The following is a 21,277-nucleotide window of genomic DNA, read 5'->3' on the forward strand; positions in this document are numbered from 1 at the left end:
ATGATAGTGATGGTGATGGTGGTGATGATGTGGTAGTGATGGTGACAGAACTTCAGTGGCGAGGGTGGTGATGACGAGTGCAGGATGGGGGTAGGGATAGTGATAATGATGATCATGACAGTAACAGTAACAGTAAGACTCATGATGTACCTAATCCAAGTCAGGCCCTGTGCTTTGCCTATACCATCTCCTGTAATCCTTCTAACAACCAATGGGTAGAAATGATCATCATCTTCATCTTACTGCTTAGGAAGCTAAGCTCAGAACTGTGAGATGCCATGTTGAAAATCACATCGCTGAGAGGTGGCAGGCCCAGGACTTGGCAGAACCAGAGTTTATCCAGATTTCATACCGTTAGCAAACAGTGAAGCCTTAAGAAGGAGAAAGCAGAAAGGAAAACTGAAGAGGACGGAGGCCTGCCCTGACCACACTATTTAGCAGGACAACCTCCCCCCATTCCCAGGGGGCACTGCCATCCCCCCGAGACTGCTCCACTTTTTTCTTCCCTCAACCACACTTATTCTAACATACTTCACAATGCACTTATTTACTATGATTATAACACATCGTCTGTCTGCCCCACTCCCGCTAGAATGGAGAGCCCTGAGGACAGGCGTCTGAGTATGCATTTTCAGAGATCAGACCGGTACCTGACATACTGCAGGCATTCGACAAATTTTGTTGAACAAACGAATTTTTTTGGTTTCAGGCCACATCTGATATAACAAGAAAAAGTTAAGATATCATGGCTTTGGGGTCCCCTGAACGTGTTGAAAGGACAATTGAGGATTCTTTGGATTCGGACTAAGGCTGATCTAACAAGCTCTGAGAACGGAAGAAGGGTTCATTTCTTCCTAACTTGGGGGCTTCTTGGACACTGGGAAACAAGGCTATCCCCAAAACCAAGGGAGAACACTAAAATTAGAGTCACACGTCTGAAATAAAGGTGCCCCAATGTTCTAAGAGGGAGACAGAGAAGCGGAGAGCACACATTTCCTCCAGGCATAAAGCTTGCTTGTCTCCGTCTGCTTCCATGAGTTTCTCCACACAAGTTGTATTCCTTCAGTCGTTTAACAAACGTGCTTTGAGTCACCAGTATGCAACAGAATTTTTTGTAAAGATTTCCTTTATTTATTTGAGAGAGAGAGAGAGATCCCAAGCAGTGGGGAGGGGCAGAGGGAGACGCAGACTCCCTGCTGCGCAGGGAGCAGGACATGGGACTGGACCCCTGGACCCTGGGATCATGACCTGAGCCGAAGGCAGATGCTTCACTGACTAAGCCACCCAGATGCTCCACACCAGAATTTAAAATATCTGACATCATCACTGTACAAGAGACCAGCCGTCCAGATGAGAGCTGGGGTTACCAGGGCAAATAAATATGGGATGGCGCTTCAGAACCAGTCTCATGGGAAAGATAGTACTGTGTTCCCTAGTTTGGGATAACATTTTTGGTTAAAGTGTAGGGCAGGAAATGATGGAATCATCCAGCTCCTAAGATAGTTAGAAGCTTCTAGGAACCAAAGATCATATTTGAGGGAAGATTTAAAAGGATGGCTCCCTGCTTCCCCCTGGTGGAGATCAGTAGCAAGTACATGAAACATCTTGAGTCTTCTCTCAACAGGGGAACCCTGAGTCAGAAGCTAGGCTTGTAACTGCACCTGCCCCACAGGAGGTCACAGTCAGATGAGAGAGGAAGGCCAGGAAACTGACAACCACTGTAAGACATGGTCAACTGGTGGCAGAGCATTCATTCATTTGTTTGTTCATTCATTCATTCAACAAAGTGCAGAGGCTTGGAGGCAGGGGTTGGGCTTGAGGATAAGCAGGGGATTCACCGGGAAAACAAAGAGAAAGGGAATTCTAGACCATGGTGCCCAGAGCAAGATGTGAAATGCATGCCTGATCCAGAAAATTCTATGTAACTAACAGACTTAGTCAACAGTTAAGGCTTGAAGGGGAAGTGGGAACGGTTGGGGCTCCAAACGGAAGCCAAATCCTGAGCTTTCTCTGCAACCCATGAGAAGGATCACGTACTTTAAGCCCCTGGTGATCTGCACGGGCTACATGTGGAAAAAGGTGCATTAATTCAGAAATATTGGGGCACCTGGGTGGCTCAATCAGTGAAGCATCTGCTTTCAGCTCGGGTCATGAACCCAGGTTCCTGGGATCCGGCCCCACACTGGGCTCCCTGCTTGGGGGGAGTCTGCTTCTCCCTCTCCTTCTGCTGATTCCCCTGCTTGTGTGCTCTCTCTCTCTCTCAAATTAAGTCTTTTTTTAAAAATTCTTTTAATCCAGGGGCACCTGGGTGGCTCAGTGGGTTAAGCCCCCGTCTTAGCTCAGGTCATGGTCCCAGGGTCCTGGGATCGGGCCCCACATCAGGCTCTCTGCTCAGTGGGGAGCCTGCTTCCCCCTCTCTCTCTGCCTGCCTCTCTGCCTACTTGTGATCTCCGTCTATCAAATAAATAAATAAAATCTTTTAAAAAAATAAAACTTAAAAAAAATTCTTTTAATTCAGAAATGTTTACTGAGTTCCTACAGTGTATCAGATATTGATATCAGGCCTGGGAATAAAACGATGACCAGAAAGAGGTCCGATCCTTTGCAGCTTATGGTCTGGTGAGGAGACAGACACCCATTGTTTAAAGAAAAAAAAAAAAATCACTCCACCCAAAAGGTTAAAATTTAAATTAAAATGTGGTGAGCAAAAAAAAAAAAAAAAAAAAAATGGTGAGCAGCCCCGCCGCAGACAGGAAAAGCAGAAGTAAAGTATGACTCTGGGGAAGTTTGGAGCTGAGCTGGGTGAGTAGACAAGACAGAGTTAGGTGTCCCCAGAAAAATGAAGCTGAGATGCAGCTTTCTTAACATCAGAGAAGTCATGTGAGGACCCCGGCAGGTCTGTGAGCAATGCCTGGCCGGCGCTATTCGCACAAGCACATTTTTCGCAGAACTTCCCGGGATGCATTAAAATTGCAGGAAAAAAAGGGGGGGGGACCTGAGCAGTTAATGGTTTTCAGGGAACAAAAGAACATAAAAAAAAAAAAAAAAAAAAACACACTCCCAAGCCAGGACATAGTCTGACCACAGCAGAGACCATAAATCCTCAGTAAAGCTCCCAGTGCTTTTTCAGAAGTTAAGACTGACCTACTGCCCACGCTTGGGCAGTGTTTTGGTCATTTTTGCAGGATTTAAACCCCTTTGAGCGCAAAAACACGGGACTAAGTGCAGGCAGAGCACCGACGAGCCGACCCGGGGTGGTCTGTGACTTCAACCAGCTACGAGCTGGACTCCTGTCCCCTTAGGATAGCTTCTGCCCCAATTCTAGACTGAACTGTCCTTTGCCAAGCACCTCTGTGTATACGCACGCACTAGCAGCTTAAAAGTCCCCCGATTTTGCTGTTGGGAGGGGCTGTGCTCAGCCATCCCCCTGCCTCGTTCTTTATAAACAGTCGTACAAAGTTCTTTGCTTCCAACACCTTGGGTTGTGCGACCTAATGCATGGCACTGAGTTGAGTGTTTCCCCATTCTGACCTCAGCACCAAGAGCCGTAGGATTTTGACAAACGTGCAGGACTTGGTCACCATTGTCAAAGTCCCAGTGGCCCTAAGGCTGGAAACAGAGCAGGACCTTGTAGACAGGATCTGAGCTGCCTAGGAAGGGTCGGTAGAGGCAGGAGGATGAAGGGGAGTGGAATCTGCCACTCCAGAATACATCCCTTTGGCAGAAGGGCTATTTTAGGCTGATTATTTTGAAGAAACAGCAGACAGAGGGGAAGCTCTGGTACCCGAGTAGAAGTTGTACTTTTGTAAAAGGCATTGACATTGATAAGGGAAACCGCCATGGATAAGGATGTCTCCAACTCGGTATCAGAAGGGTGACTATTAAATCTCTAGAAACTTCTACCAGTGGAGAAGGCAGAGATTTCTGTACAACCACCTTCCCCTTGTTGATTGTGCTTTTCCTGGTCACCGCCCATAAGGGCCTCCCCCCACCCCCTGAGTGTAAAACCCTCTCTTTTGACTTTAGCTAGAGATGTGATTTAAGATGATGTCTTAGGGCTACTCTGAAGAGTGACTCAGTTTCCCCAAGGCTCTTCTACAATACAGGAGGTATGCATGTTAGCAAACCTCTGTTTTCTCTTGTTCATCTGGTGGTGGTCTCATCTAAGGACCCAGAAGGGTAGAGAGAGAAAAATTTTCCCCCACGAGGATCAAAGAGATCCCTGTCTTTCAAACCACAGCTCACAACCAGTGAGGTGTGACCTGAAAGTGATGGGTCATTACCAGCGTCGGGTAAATGATATGAAATGAAATAGAAAAGAATGCAAAATACCACATACAGTAAGAATGAGTTTGATGCCAATTCTTTCTTTCACAAGACTCATTTCAGGTGTGTATGTGCATAGAGGTGTGTGTGTACAGAGTTGTCATGTAAATCTGATTCATTTCTGTGCAACTCAACCAAAACTGAAAACCGGCAGATTAGAGGCCCTCGCAGGGTTTCACGCAGCCCAGGATGTCACCAAGGGTGAGTGCTCAGCCTCGGGAAGGTGGACAGAAACACCTGTTTGGGGCAGAGCTGGTGACTAGTTCCACTTAGAAGAACTTCACCAAACTCTGATGGGAGGCTATAAACTCGGAAAAGCAATTAAGAACCTAACCTCAGTGCTCACTCTCGAGCATTATATGGGGCGGGGGTGGAGGAGAGGCCAGAGGTAGAAATCGATACAAACTTTCTGGAAAGCTACTTGGTAACGTTCACCGGACTATCTGGGGACATTTTTGTTTGTCCTAACTAGGATTGGGAGGAGAGAGGATGATACTGACACCAGATCACTGAGCCCAGGGATGCTGCCAACATCGTTCAATGAGACGACAGCCTCTGACTCAGGGTCCCTTCTGAGGATGACTGTAGCTTTGGTAAGGATGTGCCAGCAAGAAGGACTACCAGAGGGCGTGCACAGGGATTCGGGCCAATGACCTGTTTCAAATATGTTCTCTCTTTCATTCCCTGCTACATCCCAGCCCTGCTGGCACACAGCAGGCAGGAAATACCTGTTGAACGTTCCGTGCTGAACCCAGCAAAGGCTTCTGTGGCCAAGCAGCGGCCTCATTGCTCCAGACTGAGGTTCTACAGTGACACCTAGTGGCGGAAACCGAAACAACCATGCCGATGGACCGGATTTAGCTCGAGTTTGCATAGCGGATCCCTTCCAGCTACAAAGGCCCCAGAATTTGTGGGGGGATCATGAGGCTAGAGAGAAGCAGGGAGACTCAAGAGGAGCTAATAGCGGCAAATGGGGATTTGCGCGATGAATGGGAAAGAGCAAAAAAAAGATGATGTGAAAAAGATAAACAAAACAAAACAAGCCTCTGATGTCTAAGGTACACGCTGGTTCAGTCGCTTAAGCGACCAACTCTTGATTTCTGCAGAGGTCTTGATCTCAGGGGGGTGAGTTCAAGCCCCACACGGGGGCTTACTAAAACAAAACAAAACAAAACAATCTCCAAAAGGAGTTTTCACCCTCACAAGATAGCAAACCCAAACTTAAGATTGTTTTAGCCTCTCAGGAAACAACCCTCTCTTTTGTTTTGCTAATAACTCCCATGCCTCACACTCCGGGCTATAAAAACGACTTCTCTGCGTGCTGGAAGGGATTCCGGCAGATTCATAACTGATCTCCAACTCATTCAGCTGAATTTTTTTTAACAATTTGGATCCCAAACTGATAAAACAAGTCACAGAGGTTATTTAATTGGGGGGGGGGCATCTCAAAATGTGCATGGATAATCGTAATCATATTGTTTAAAAACAGGACTCATATACCCATCTGTCTGGAAGACTTACACCAAAACTTTTTACCAAAATGACAACAGGAGGTTCCCTAGAGGGCAGAGCCTGGGATAGTTCTTTTCTTTTTGTTTATCTATTCTCTGCTTTGTTTTACATTGAGAGTCTATTATTTATGTAAAGAAAATAAGAAGTTAGCTGGATGTGGACCCAACATGCAAAGGCACTTAAGAATGTCTAAGGTACCGGGGGAACCTGGGTGGCTCAGTGGGTTGAAGCCTCTGCCTTCGGCTCGGGTCATGATCTCAGGGTCCTGGGACTGAGTCCCACATCGGGCTCTCTGCTCCGCAGGGAGCCTGCTTCGTCCTCTCTCTCTCTCTCTCTGCTTGCCTCTCTGTCCATTTGTGAGCTCTCTCTGTCAAATAAATAAAATCTTAAAAAAAAAAAAAAAAAAGAATGTCTAAGGTACCAGTACCCTGACCAGCTCTGCACTCCCGGATTTCCATATCTGGGCCATTATTATCCAGAACCAAATGCCCTACCAGCTCCGCACTCCCTTGAGCACAAGCTTCCAAGAGCTGCCTTCACCCCCTCCGGCTTCGGAATTCCCCTCTTTGAGGAATTTGGTGAATTTGGTATTTCCCAACCAAAGCTGACTGTCTCATCCTGGCCTGCAGCTCAGGTGCAGAAATCTGGAGGATCCAAGGATGACGTGTTGGGGACGAGCCTCCGTCCCCAAGGCCTGCTCACCTGACATGTGGACGTTCCGCAGGCAGGTCAGGGAGGCATTGAGACGGGCACACTCCTCTCGGTTGGCTCCGTATTTCTCCACGGTCTCACACACCTGCTCATCTGTCATCTCCAAGAGGTCCTCCAGACTCAGCTGGCCGGGGGTGATCTCCTAGAGCAGGGGAGAAAGAAGTATGGTGAACACATCTCAGGAGCCCAGAGGGGAGGAGAGCGGGCTGAGCCTCCACACTGCCGCCTAGCGGTAGCTAGGGGGAACAGGCCTGGGCTTGCCTCTCAGCTTAGCCACTCATTACCTTGGGCAAGTCACTTACCCTCTCTGGGAGCCTCACTTTATTCATCTGTACAATGGGAGTCTTAAGTGTTCATACTTTGTGAAGTAGCCCCTTTTGTTAGCACACAGCCAGTACTCTATAGATGGTGGCAGTTAATTATATGTCCTCCCTGAACTCCTTATGGGCAGTCTCCAATTCCTTTGTCTTTGGATGGCCCTCTGCTCAGCTTGGCTTACCCCAAATACAGGATGATCTCAGAGCAGAGCACACTGGATAGGCCTAGTCCCTTGATGGCTGTCCTCCCCGGCCATTCCCGTCTAGACTGGGGGTTTAGGAACCCTAAGGGGTGGTAAATTGGAACCCTATGTGTAGCTCGGTGCTGGAAATGAACCTGGATTTTCTTCTGAGCCCAACGGGGCAAGGCTGTGCATTCTAAGACAAAGTGGTAAGACTGGAGTATAGCATGAGGTGGGGACCAGGACACTTCTGGAGAGATGGACTGAGAACAGAAATGGTAGGATTGCCAGCTACAAATGTCCCTTCACTACCAGCAGCAACCACTCCCCTGCCCCCCATTTCCCAAAATGATGTGTCCCGGGATACCATGAAATTTGTCAGACTTTGATATTTATGCATCTTTATGCATTTATGCATATCATGCATCTATATCCATATATATATACATAATAGAGAGACTTCATTTATAGCAGTTAATGGCATTCAATGTTTTTACACACATTATTTAAATAAGAATTTTAGACACCTAAAGATGGAGAGTCTAGTGTCCTATTGTGGGATACTGCTGCCCTCTTGTGGCCACATCTGTGTATTACAACAAAATCTAATACCTCCCCCCCACCCCCTCACCAACCCCCAATACAGACATTTAACTGGCAGCCAGAAGGAGGAAAACTTCTTTTTTGCCTCAAAACAGATGCAGGGCAAAGGCCATGAAGCCAGATCAGTGCCTTTCCAACTCACTAGGGCAGGGAGCAGGAGAAAACAACACTTGAGTCATTTAGGGTTTTTCTCAAATAGGGACACATGGCTCAATAAAGTCCACTTTAAGAAAAGTGATGGTCCAGGAGCTGAAGGTACAAAACAAATCACATTTAGAGGGACTCATTCACAACCTGACAGATTTCTCCTCTTTGCTGCAGAATTCACTTGTGCATTTCAATTCTATCATTTACTCTCCAAATACTCAAATTTCCCTAAAATTTGGGGTCACAGAAAAAAAATCACAGAAGTAATAACGACATAAAAAATGGACAAAGCCCTAAAGAAACCCGGACTAACAGAGCAGATTCACTTCCGTTCAATAAAGTGATAATAAACGAAAATGAAATGAATGATGCACTGTTTTAAGTGTTTTTTGGGCTTTCTTTTAATGCCACAAAGACCCAGTAAAGTAGTACTTTCATCATCATCATTGGTCTGTAATTAGGACACTAAAATTCAGAGAGGTTAGACCACTTGCCCAGGGACGCACAGCAAGTAAGTCTGAACCCAAGCTGTTAACTTGGGAGCCTTGGCCATACTGCTGGTTCCTTCTCGGAAAGGGGCCTCTGGTGGACGCAGGCGGGAGCTGCAGGCAGAGAGCTGGAACCTCAGCGTTCCCTAGTTGGTGGACTCAGGATTCTAACAGACTAAGGTAAGAGCCAGAGCTGGGGCACTTGCAGGCCAGGTAAATGAGCAAAACTCCCAAAAAGCCAGAGCCTGCAGGATCCAAAGGGGCAGCAGTAATCAGGTGACTGCCACTGGACAGGAATTCAGCTCAGTGTGCTCAAAAATTTGGCTTTTTCGAGAAGGCAGAGATCTGGGGTTTTTTTTTTTAATGCAAACTCTTTAAGCTTTTAAATATTGGCTCAAAAATTTTTTTTGCAAACACCGTATTAGACAAAAAAAAAATGTCTGTGCATCAGATTCAAGGGATAGCTTGGGGGCCGCCAGGTTTCAACCCCTAGCTGAGAAGATTTTGTCTCTGTATTCACCACACTTGATAAATAAACAGTCCCCAAAGCCTCCAAAAAGGGGACTGGCCCGTGCAAATAAAATGAACTGTCCCTAGTTATACGTGACCTTTCATTTTTAGGCTATTCACATTGAAACTCCATCCTGGGGGGCACCTGGGTGGCTCAGTGGGTTAAAGCCTCTGCCTTCAGCTCAGGTCATGGTCCCAGGGTCTTGGGATGGAGCCCCGCATAGGGCTCTCTGCTCAGCAGGGAGCCTGCTTCACTTCCTCTCTCTGCCTGCCTCTCTGCCTACTTGTGATCTGTCAAATAAATAAATAAAATTTAAAAAAAAGAAAGAAAGAAAGAAAGAAACTCCATCCTGGGAATGAGATAAAGGAACATAGAGTCATACAGCATCCAGTGCGCATGCATGCAGTGCAGGGGCAGGGACGGAGGAACCTGTGGGTCCTCCGTCTAGCTCAGCATCTGGTGGGTTCTAGGAGATCTCACATTAGAGGTCAAGGTCTGAAAAAGACAAAAGGTGGAAGACAATCTTCCAGGCCTCTTCAAGCGAGAAGGGTGCGCCGTGAGAAATGGTACTTGGTCCCGCAGGCAAGGGGAGCACCCCCTTGTCTACCCAGCTCAGCGAGTCCCCAGCAACAGAAAAAGGAGGAGAAAGCGCAGAGCTTCCCAACTGCCCCAGAGTCCTACTGAGCTGCTTTCTCCTGTCACCCCATCCACTCCCTAGCAGGAGTAGTTGCTTCATCTCGGAGCGTCAGATTCTTGCTCTGCACAAGGGGGATCATTGTTCCCACCTCCAAAGATCATTGTGAGGGTCTGAACAGTCTCAATCGTAGAGATCCTGGCTATAAAGCCCTTAGGACAGCTCCTGGCCCCAAATATTCAGTGACCGGTTTTTATGAGGGCTGGACTGGTCCCTGGAAACAATGAGGCCTTGGGGTCCAAGAAGGTAGGGAAATCTCTTTGTCCTTGGGATTTTAAGGATGTGGTCCACTCCGGTTACTTCCAGAGCTTTCAACAGTAAGAACAAGCTGACATTTACCGAATGCTATCAGGTACCAGACTGCGTGGAACATGTTGGATGGATCATGGCATTTTATCATTCGAGTCACTTCAGAAGAGGAGGCGATCATTACCCCCATTAACAGATGAGAAAACTATACAATGGAGTATTATGGCTCCATCAGAAAGGATGAATTCCCAGCTTTTGTATCAATATGGACGGGACTGGAGGAGATTCTGCTGAGGGAAATCAGTCAAGCAAAGAGTCAATTATCATATGGTTTCACTTACTTGTGGAGCATAAACAGTAACACAGAGGACATGCGGAAATGGAGCGGAGAAGTGAGTTGGGGGCAATTGGAGGGGGAGACGAACTATGAGAGACTGCGGACTCTGAGGAACAAACTGAAGGTTTTGGAGGGGAGGGGAGTGGGGGATGGGTGAGCCTGGTGGTGGGTATTAAGGAGGGCTCGTATTGCCTAGAGCACTGGGTGTGGTGCAGAAACAAGGAATCTTGGAACCCTGAAAAAATAAAATAGAATAAAATAAAATAATAAAAGTAAATTAAATTAAAACAGATGAGAAATCTAATACCCTCAGTCTGTAGTGTTCACTATGGTGGCCACCAGCCACATTCATTAACATTAAATATAAGTAAAAATTCCATCCATCAGCTCCAGGCACTAATCACACTCCGAGCACTCAAGGGCTCCCGTGGCGGCCACTGCATCAGAGAGCATAGATACAAAATATTTGCATCACTGCAGAAGTTCTGCTGGACAGACCCATTCTAAAAGGTAATGTGACTCGGCCGAGGTGACTGAGCTCATGAGTAGCGGAGCTGGAGGAAGACGGGGCTGAGCTCTTAACGACCCACTTGGACAGCATCAAAGATCCTCTATACCTTCGTCCAACACATTTTTTTTTAGGGCCTACTATGTGCCAGGCACAGGCAAAAACACACTGTTTCTGTCCGATTGGGGGCAGGGAGCAGGGGGCCGTCTCTGGTCACCTCCAAGACTTCCTTGCGCACGTCGACGATCCGGAACCAGTGCCGGAGCTGGGGGAAGCCGTCCAGCTCAGCGTTGCGTTCCTGAAGGGCCACCTTCTTTTTGCAGGACAGCTGACGGCTGAAGTACTTCACCAGCTTGCTCTGTGGAGACACAGATAAGGACAGAGAGCGGGTCTCAGAGGCACAGCCACGGGAGGAGAAGCAGGAACCTCCCTATGGCCCCCTCTCTGCCCAAACCCCATCCAAAGCCTGTTCTAAAGATGGATTTAACTGCGGGGAGGAGAGGCAAGCAAAAGGTACCACTTCTTCAGGGGGGACTTTTGGCTGCTGTCATGTACATTTCCACTGCACAGATTCTTGGACCAAAGGACTCCGCTTCTAGGAACTCACCTACAGACGCCACACTGGGCCTGATGACTGTAAAAGAATATTTCTTCCAGTTCTCCTGGCAATGGCAAAAGACTGAAAACACCTTGAGAGTCCATCAGCAGGAGACTGATCTATCCAGGGAATTTTATACAAGGGAGCACTAGGCATCTATAACAAAATAAGGAAGCGCACTATGTACTAGTACAGAACCATGTCCAAGATACATTATTACACAGAAATACTCTCCAGGCATGTGGGAGATGTCAATGTCTACTTTTATGTATCTTTGTAAATGCAGCCACTCTCTGGGATTTCTAATAATCTAGGAAAGGGAAGAGGGACGTGGGGAAGAGGTGTGAAAGAAACATTTTTTGTTTCTTACTTTTTTAAATTTGTACTTGAAGTAGCGTGAACACACTATATTATATTAGCATCAAGCGTACAACCTGGAAATTCAACGATTATATACTCGATGCAGGGCTCACTACCAGCAGCAGAGACGCATAATGACATTTGTCACCACATCAAGTTATTACAAAGGTATTGACTCTATTCCCAAGGCTGTAGTTTTCAGGGTGTAAGAGGTACAAGCTTCCGGTTGTAAAAGAAAGAAGTCACGGAGATGAAAAGTACAGCAGAGAAACATTTCACGGAAATCCTTTTTGTACTTCGTGAATCTGAACTCCCATGCAAATATTCACAAATCCACAAATACTTTTAGAATGAGATGGATATGAACTCATGCTATGGAGAGATGCCATGACACGAGAAAGGAAAACTAGTTCTGTAAAAACTAACAACATCTGGCACACATCTGTCACTTCCAATGTATTTCTAAGGACAGTGTTGCTGTAGGGCTTTATCCTAAAGAGATAATTAAGAATATTCACAAAGCTTTGCTCTAAATGGAAAATAGCCACAAAAAAGTGGAGAACCACCCAAACCTTCCACAATAGGGGGTGATGTAAGTACATTACAAATATATCTATATGATGGCATATCATTGAAAATAATGTATCAATAAGTATAATATAATGTACAAATAATGCATTAAAAATTTATAAAACTATACATGTACAGATGCACAAAAAAAGCCTTGGGAGGGTATAGAACAAAATATGAGCAGTAGCTATTTCTGAGAGTGAGATTATAGGTGATGAAGATAACTCACATTAATAATTATTATAGTTAAGATTATTAATAAATATTAAGATTATTGATAGAGATTTTTTCTATTTGCTTCTCTACAACAAAATTAGAAAATACAAGATATATATATCATCTGCTTATTAATGGGAAAATGTTCAGATGGGCTTGGCAACATTTCTTTAACACTGATGCTATCCAGTGTCAGCAAGAATGAGAGAAACCATTGAGAATTGAGAATGCCACTGGCGGGCAATCCAATTTTTGTCTCAACATTTTAATATTCTCACTTTTAGGAAACCACCCTAAAAAAGACTTATTTGTGTGTGTACATAGGATAAAATGGCTCATTACCGTAGCACAATAATTTTAAAAACTTGAAAAGGTAGACTGATACATATTGAGTTGGGAAAATCTCCAAGATTTTCCTCTTCTGTGAAAAAGCAATCTGCAAAGACAGAATATATTGTGATTACATTTGTATTTTTAAAACTCTGTGTGTGTTGGGGCGCCTGGCTGCTTCAGTCGGTGGGGCACATGTCTCTTGATCTCGGGGTTGTGGGTTTGAGCCCCATGTTGGATGTAGAGATGACTTAAAAATAAATTCTGGGAGCACCTGAGTGGCTCACTGGATTAAGCCTCTGCCTTCCACTCGGGTCATGATCCCAGGGTCCTAGGATCAAGCACCGCATCAGGCTCTCTGCTCAGCGGGGAGCCTGCTTCCTCCTCTCTCTCTGTCTGCCTCTCTACCTACATGTTATCTCTGTCTGTCAAATAAATAAATAAAATTTAATAAATAAATAAATAAATTCTGGAAAACAAGGTTTAAAAAGGCACGTTAACCGAGGGGTGCCTAGGGACGCAGTCGGTTAAGTATCTGACTCTTGGCTTCAGCTCAGGTCGTGATCTCCGGGTGGTGAGATCGAAGCCACGTGGGGTTCTGCGCTCAGCATGGAACCAGCTTGAGATCTTCTCTCTCGCTCTCATTCTGCCCTCCCCACCCCGGCTCTCTCTCAAATAAATAAATAAAATATTTAAAAAAATAAAAAGGTACATTAACCCAAAAATTAAGTATGAATGAATTCCAGCCTATCCAGAGGACAGAATCCTGTATAAACTTTCATGTGGTGCATAAAACAATGAATTTTGGAACACTGAAAAAAATTTTTAATTTAATTTAATTTAAAAAAATAAAGTACATTATGACTTTAAAAGCAAAAAAAAGGTAGATTTTGCTATGAAATCTGTCTCCAGCAGTTACCACTCTCTCTATCAATTCTAGTAAGTTTGAGGACAGAAAAGACCTCAGAATTCCAACTTCCTTCACCGTGCAGAAAAGAAACTCTGGCAATTAACAGCAAAATGAATCTCTCAGACCCTGAGATGGTGCCATTTCTTACTCGCAGTAAACGTGCCGGCAGACTTGCTTCCTTTGTGCTGATTTAAGTTCGGGCTTATTAGTAAATGCGAAACTAGAAGAGCACACCGTGAGATGTGTAAGCCTGATGATTCACAGACCTGTATTCCGGGGGCAAATAATACATTGTATGTTAATAAAAATAATAATAATAAATAGAAGAGCAAAGTATGGAACCAGAAAAAGAGAACTCTACTATATAAAGTCTTTAATTTTTTTTTTTCCACTCGGCGTCAGGAAGGGGCTGGAATCTTGGGCACCAGAATCAGGCTAACCTGGGCTCCTCAGCCTCACTGGGCTCCAATTCCCACTATGAATGACCTCAAGCAAGTTTCAAAACTGCTCTACACCTCGGTTTTGTCACCTGGAAACCAGAGGTTTAAGTGTCCCTACTGCACGGGACTGTGGGGAGAGTTTAAAGGAATTATTCATGCAAAGCTGTGCTGAATGTCACAGCAACAACGAGGCTGACTTTGTGCCCCACAAACTCACAAGCATCTGCCACAGTTTCCTTGGAGGGGTCCTGCCCCAAACTTACCAACTCTCAGTACCAGCAAAAGTCTTAGCTAATAAATTAAAGTTAATCTGTGTCAAAATATATATTCCTTAACAAATGTATCCTTTCTCCAACGTTTAAAATGTACAGTTATACTGCAAAGAAATACTTTTAAGTTGGATTAAACTAAAAACTGTCTCCCTGACTCATTATTTAAATCCTCATTCTGAAATTCATAGGATTTAAATCGAACCAACTTACAGAAATTGCTTAAAAGGAATACATGCTTATTTTATTAACAATATCTATAAATTTGGAATTTCTGCTAACTGAACTTCCTCAAGCTTTTCACCTAAATAAATCAAGTTTTTCTGTTTATTATTTTATGCCTATATAGGCCCGTGTTGAATTTCAAATATGGTAAAAGAAATAAGAATGTGGCTTTTTTTTTTTTTAAGATTTTATTTATTTATTTGACAGGCAGAGATCACAAGTAGGCAGAGAGGCAGGCAGAGAGAGAGGAGGAAGCAGGCTCCCCGCTGAGCAAAGAGCCCGATGTGGGCCCAATCCCAGGACCCTGGGATCATGACCCGAGCTGAAGGCAGAGGCTTTAACCCACTGAGCCACCCAGGTGCCCCAAGAATGTGGTTTCTTGACATAATAAAAAAAAAAAACCAATGTGGTTTTTTAAAGGAAGGAAGGAAGAAAGAAAGCAGTGTCAGAGAGCCAGTGACATCCTATCTCTCAAACCTTTTTTTTTTTTTAGTTTTTATTTATTTAAGTATGCTCTACACCCAGTGTGGGGCTCGAACTCACAACCCCGAGATCAAGAGTCACACGCTCCACTGACTGAGCCAACTAAGTGCCCAGTCTCTCCCACTTTTGATTAAGCTTTCATTATCACAGAAGACTGCAAAACCAGACTGAGGCTGGATGGGGCCAAGGAGCCATGCCACGACCCCGCTCAAACACACTCTTGAAGGGCAGATCTCCCAAGTATGGGTCACAGCGATCACTGCAGTGACCATTGGCACTGAGTGACAATGGGTTATATCAAGGAGACGGTTTCTGTCCAGTGATGCTATGTCTTTAACATCTAGCATGTGCTGATCTCTCTCTATAACAGAGAGCAGGACACAGACTCATAGCCTTGGACAGGTAACAATAGCAAGCGTGATGCAATGACCCTGGGTTTTTCTGGTTTGTCTGTTGTTGTTTTTTAAAGGTTTTATTTATTATTTGTCAGAAAGAGGGTGAGCACAAGCAGGGGGGAGGGGCAGGCAGAGGGAGAAGCAGGCTTCCTGCTGAGCAAGGAGCTCAATGCAGGACCCCATCCCAGGACCCGGGAGATCACGACCTGAGCAGAAGGCAGACACTTAACCGACTGAGCCACCCAGGTGTCTTGTGATACTACTGTTTTTATTGTGTTAAATTTTCTCGATTGCCTTCCATTCATGGCAAGTGATACTAGTTTTCCATTACAATAGTTGCATAAGGTTTGTATTTTTTTTTAAGATTTTATTTATTTATTTAACAGATAAATCACAAGTAGGCAGAGAAGCAGGCAGAGAGAGGAAGGGAAGCAGGCTCCCCGCTGAGCAGAGAGCCCGATGCGGGGCTCCATCCCAGGACCTTGGGATCATGACCTGAGCGGAAGGCAGAGGCTTTAACCCACTGAGCCACCCAGGCGCCCCACATAAGTGTTTTGAATGTGTGTTTTATTTAAATACATGTGTGTTTTGAAGAATTGAGTCAGTTTCAAGAACATACACAGACATGGCAAAAAGCGCGGTCATGGTGTCAAACTTATGAGCTGGGGAAACGCTGTTCTATAGGCTATCATTCAGACCCAGACATTATTCAGGGCTCAACTGTAGTCCATTTCTTCTCCCTTGCCTCTTTCTTTTCCGTGTGATGCCCTGAACACATCACCTCAAATGTGCCCCTTCTATGATTTTGTCCAGGTTCCCCCATCTAAAAGTGCTTTCCGTACCCACATGTGGTTGGTTGTAAAGATGCCCTGATTCCTCTACACCTCCTGCCCCCATACCCTTTGCAATGTGCCTTTAGATTTCACTCACAAGGGGCACCTGGTTGGCTCACTGGGTTAAGCCTCTGCCTTCAGCTCAGGTCATGATCTCAGGGTCCTGGGATCAAACCCCGCATTGGGCTCTCTGCTTGGTGGGAGCCTGCTTCCTCCTGTCTCTGCCTGCTTCTCTGCCCACTTGTGATCTCTGCCTGTCAAACAAATAAAATCTTCAAAAAAAAAGAGAATTCACTCACAAACAAGGCAGAGTCGATGCCCACAATCCTCCAACCGGAAGGTTCTTGCCTCAGCCAATAGAAAAAGCCTTTGCATGGCTCTACTTGCTGCCTTGGATCAGCCATGTCCATGAGAATGTGTCCGTGCCAGTCAGTTAATCCGCTGAAGGAGGACCATGGAGAGCAAAGCTAGGTCTTCCCCGACATCCCAGACAGAGCCAGCCTTCTCATGTCAGACAACAGCCTACTGCTACCTGGTTATTGGCCGTGAGTGAGCCCAGCCAAGATGAGAAGAGTCGGGGAATCGGCGATCGATCCCAGGCGCATGGTCAACCAACGGTCACGTCGTCTGCAACTAAGGTTTTTTTTTTTTTTTTTAAAGATTTATTTATTTATTTGACAGAGAGGGAGATTACAAGTAGGCAGAGAGCCAGGCAGAGAGAGAGAGGAGGAAGCAGGTTCCCTGCTGAGCAGAGAGCCCAAGGCGGGACTCGATCCTAGGACCCTGAGATCATGACCTGAGCCGAAGACAGCGGCTTAACCCACTGAGCCACCCAGGCGCCCTGCAACTAAGGTTTTATGGTTGGTCATTACGCAGCATTACTGGGACGCACAGCTGACCTACACACCATCCCATCAACTCCGAGAAATCTGACTATTTCTCCAAAGTTCATCTCAAACGTCACCTTCTCCAGCAAGTCTTTATCAAACCTCCCCTGGCATTGAATTTTTTACTTAACTCCGTTATAACATTTACCACGGTTTTTTTTCTTGCAGTATAATGGGCTAATAATGAAGACACTGGGTATTTTAAAGGGTTGAGGGGCCCTTTCCAGACTTGGAAGCACCAACAAAATAAGAGCAATAATAGAAATAAAGGTACCATTATTGAACACTTCATGTCGATACAGCCACAAACCCCCAGGGGCTAGACGCGGTTACGATCGACATTTCACGAATGGAGAAATTAGGCACAGAGAAGTTAAGCCTTTTGTTCACATTCTCACAGCTAGTTAAGTAGAGAGCTAAGATGCAAACCCAACCTGATTCCAAGGCCACAATATTGCAGAAAGGATAGATTTAATTTAATGTTAATTAGTTAACAAGCACCTGTGTATCTTTTCCTTGTGGAAAAAGCTAGACCATTTAGGATAAGGCCAAAGCTTCCTCTGTGATCTTCTTCTCCCTGGACATAATGGAGGTAACCACTGAGACTAGCTTGACCTTCTTCTACGCCTCTCTGCACGTCCATACGTGTGTGTGTATGGGGTGGGGGTAAACTCTGCAATGTAGTTCATGTGTAGGGTTGTGGGTTTTTTTCCCACATAAATTGAATCTTACTTTTTTCACCCAGTTGCAAGCCTCGAGCATCTTTCCCTTTTAGTTCATACAGATCTAATTCATTGCTTTTAATCTTCTGCATGAGGGATTCCTTTGATTCCAGGGTCAAAAGCCAATGATGTGAGCAGTTCTGTGATGTCCGCTGGGGGCATCTATGTCGGCTATGACAGAGCATTTTTCAGGAAGAACAGCCCCGAGAGAAGCCACCATTTACTAACTGCTTGCAGTGAGCCTGACCCAGTGGGATAAGTGCTTTGAATGTGCCTGCTCAGTTTTAATCCATGCAGTGGTGCTGTGAGGGGGCATTCTGAGCCCATTCTATGAACGAGAACACTGAAGTGGCAAGAGTTTAAATCATGAACCCAGATCCACAAAACTATAGAAGTTGGGGAGTCAAGGCAGGAGCCCAAACCTCTCTCCCTTTACCAAGATGCTGCACTGAGATGCTCATGGGTCCTTCCCACTGGACTGGAAATCCAAAGCCTTCATGGACGCCTCACTCATCTTGGAAAGGCTTCCAGGTATTATGGGAGAGGTGAGTTTCTAAATTCCAGTTCTGAGGCTTTGGTGATTCATGTTTGCTCCCTGAGACTCTACTGTCTCATCTGTAAAATGGGCATATACCACCTTTCCTCACAGGCCTGCTGAGACATCACAGGAGATGCTGTCTGTGCAGAAGGCAGGCTGAGCCCTCTTCCGACCCAAGCACCGTGTCCTGGCTGTGGAAGGAATGCTTGAATTCTGGGAGGTATTTTCAGCATCACCCCGAGACTGGACCTACATCTGCCCAAGACCAAGAATCAAGGGGCACCCCCACTATGATGCATTAGGAACGAGGGAGACAGAGACGGGTTCAGGAAGCAGATAGAGTAGGGAAGAGAGGCAGGGAGGGAAGCTACAGGACCAGGGCTGCCCCTTGAGGCAAAAAAGGAACAAGAGTCACTTTTCGGGACAAGAGCGCAGCTAATCCGAGCAGGGAAGAACCCAGAAACCTGCCCCAAGTGTGAAGCTGGACTAGGCAGAAGTCAAGCAATACTTCCCAAATGGGATGCATTCCTCTGGCAATCAGCCGCTTCCCATTCCAGGTCCCCAGGGTTGGTGGCATCGGAAAATTGCAGCTGTTGGCCAACAGGGGTTCTCCCCGAGCCAAGTGCTGCAATAAACACTTCTTACGAATTGTCTTTAGTCTGCACAGGGACATGATGATGTAGGTCTAATTACTGACCCCATTTAAAGTTCAGAAAAAGGGCGTCTGGGTGGCTCAGTGGGTTAAGCCTCTGCCTTCGGCTCAGGTCATGATCCCAGGGTCCTGGGATAGAGCCCTGCATCAGGCTTTCTGCTCACCAGGGAACCTGCTTCCCCCTCTCTCTCTGCCTGCCTCTCTGCCTACTTGTGATCTCTCGTTCTCTGTCAAATAAATAAATAAAATCTTAAAGAATAAATAAAGTTCAGAAAAAGTTAAATTCCATCTCTGGGTTATCAAAGGTGAGATGTATTTGCTTATTTCTGGACGTGTATATCTTATCATTTTTTTCTTAAGCTTGAATTGCTTATAGGATAACTAGTTACAAACCTCATGAAAATCAGACACTTACCAACAATAAAAACATGTGGGACCATGGCCAATGTCAGCCACTTCATTAAATATGTTCTAGAGTTTTACTGCAGTTCATTTTTAATCCATGCAACAATGCTAGCTGGGAATGGTTCGATTAGACACCACATATGTGAAGACTACAGGAAATCGTGTATTTAAGGCACTTAAGCAATACTTGGTGTATATATATATATGATACATACAGTGTCAACCATTTCATTAAGTTTGTATATAAAAGTTTCTGTATAACCCTATATTATACATTTGACAATTATATATAACTAAACTGTATATAATTATATATACTATATGTTATACTTAGTATACATTTTATATAGTAAGCATATAGTATATACAGTATATATAGATATATAGATATAGATATAGATATAAGATATCAAGTATTCTGCTGAACATTTCATATGCATTATTTCATTTAACCTTTGCAACCCCGAAGATATGCCCATTTTACAGATGAGGAGACTGAGGGCCACTGAGCTTTAGCAGCTCTCCAAGGTATCAGATAATTTTACATATAAGTTTCCTCTTTCCCCCATTCGCTGACCATAAAAATCATCTGGAGGACGTGTCTGTTCAAAAATCAACCTTCCAGGGCCATCCCTTAGGAAGCCTGGTTCAGTGAATCTGAGAGGCCCCAAGAATTCATAAAAACACACGTACCCCAATGACACTGTGAGTCAGTCACCCATCTACGGTCTAAATTATGGAACGAAAGCAGTTTGTTTCTCTGACAAGCTTAAGCATCGGGATCCTTGGACAATAAAACCGGGGCAGAAACCTAGTTCTGGAGGCCAGTGTGGCACCTGGGCGAGCAGCCCCCTTCCAGAGCGGTGGGCTCCCGTGGGCAGCAAGCATTCACTGCGCAGCTCCAAGGGACAACACCCTGTCCAGGGCCCCGGGGAATTCGAAGAGCTGTCTGCCCCCAGCCAGGCCTGCAGGGGCTCCCAGTGGGGCGGAGACTCGTGTGCCAACACGAATCAAGAGGCCGGATGAGAGGAGTCAGAACGGAAGGGCAGCCAGGCTTCAGCACCGGCCCCAAGGATGCAAAACGAAGAGAACGGTCTCGTGGACAGCAACTCGCCAAGACCACAGGATGGTAATGATGGGAGTTCTATGTTCATTCTAGGAGAAGCAAGGCCCACCCTTCATTCTTTTACTCTGTGTACACACGTGCGCGTCCCAAGTGCGTGTATGTGTGTGTTTGGGGGTTCAAGAGCGAGGGATATGAAATCAGTTACACGTCCTAGGGCAGGGCTCTTCAGCTCTGCTAGTGTGGCCTGATAGTGTGGCCTGAAGACTCGTGCTCTGAAGGCTGTGAAGGCTGGGCTCCTCCAGATGAGTGCCGAAACCAAGAGCATTTAGTTACCTGGAGAGCTGTTTGAGTGCTTTTCTGTCCGCTGAAGCTAGTACCTTCAAAGTGAGGCTTGCATTTTGTTTGGATATTTCGGTCTCCTTCATTTTCCGCTACATCATTTTATCCTATCTTACAAAGCATTGGCTACAAAGTACCGGGAAAACAAAAAAGCTGTTTCTTCACCCCAGAGGGCAGGATAGGCACTGACCTCCACACTCAGACAGTTTCAGCGAGGAACCTGAATCCCCCTACATCACTAAATAACCTTCCAAGGATTCTGCCTTTAAGAGCACCACAGCAATGCTGAAGTCAGTGTTAGCTTGTTATGGGCATGCTACAGATGGGAAACCGAAGTTCAGGGCCATTGGAATCCTGCCCGAGCTCACAGGACTAAAGCAACACCAGGTCAGTATTTAAACTCAGGGTCCGATTACAAGTCATGTGCCCTCTTAGCAATAGCTCTCTGCAGAAG

General features: G+C 45.5%; 1 protein-coding gene across 5 annotated transcripts in view; it reads right to left on the reverse strand.

Moving 5' to 3' along the window:
* Positions 1–21,277, reverse strand: part of KSR2 (kinase suppressor of ras 2) — a 403,625-nt gene that overhangs the window by 304,954 nt on the left and 77,394 nt on the right. For all 5 annotated transcript variants that reach the window (XM_059408527.1, XM_059408526.1, XM_059408528.1 and 2 more), the window contains 2 exons: positions 10,803–10,943; positions 6,541–6,691 (listed from right to left, as the gene is read on the reverse strand). In XM_059408527.1, coding sequence (XP_059264510.1) covers positions 6,541–6,691; positions 10,803–10,943 — 292 coding nt within the window. The remainder of the gene's footprint in view (positions 1–6,540; positions 6,692–10,802; positions 10,944–21,277) is intronic.

Source organism: Mustela nigripes, chromosome 8 (genome assembly GCF_022355385.1).
Source record: "Mustela nigripes isolate SB6536 chromosome 8, MUSNIG.SB6536, whole genome shotgun sequence".
NCBI lineage: Eukaryota > Metazoa > Chordata > Mammalia > Carnivora > Mustelidae > Mustela > Mustela nigripes.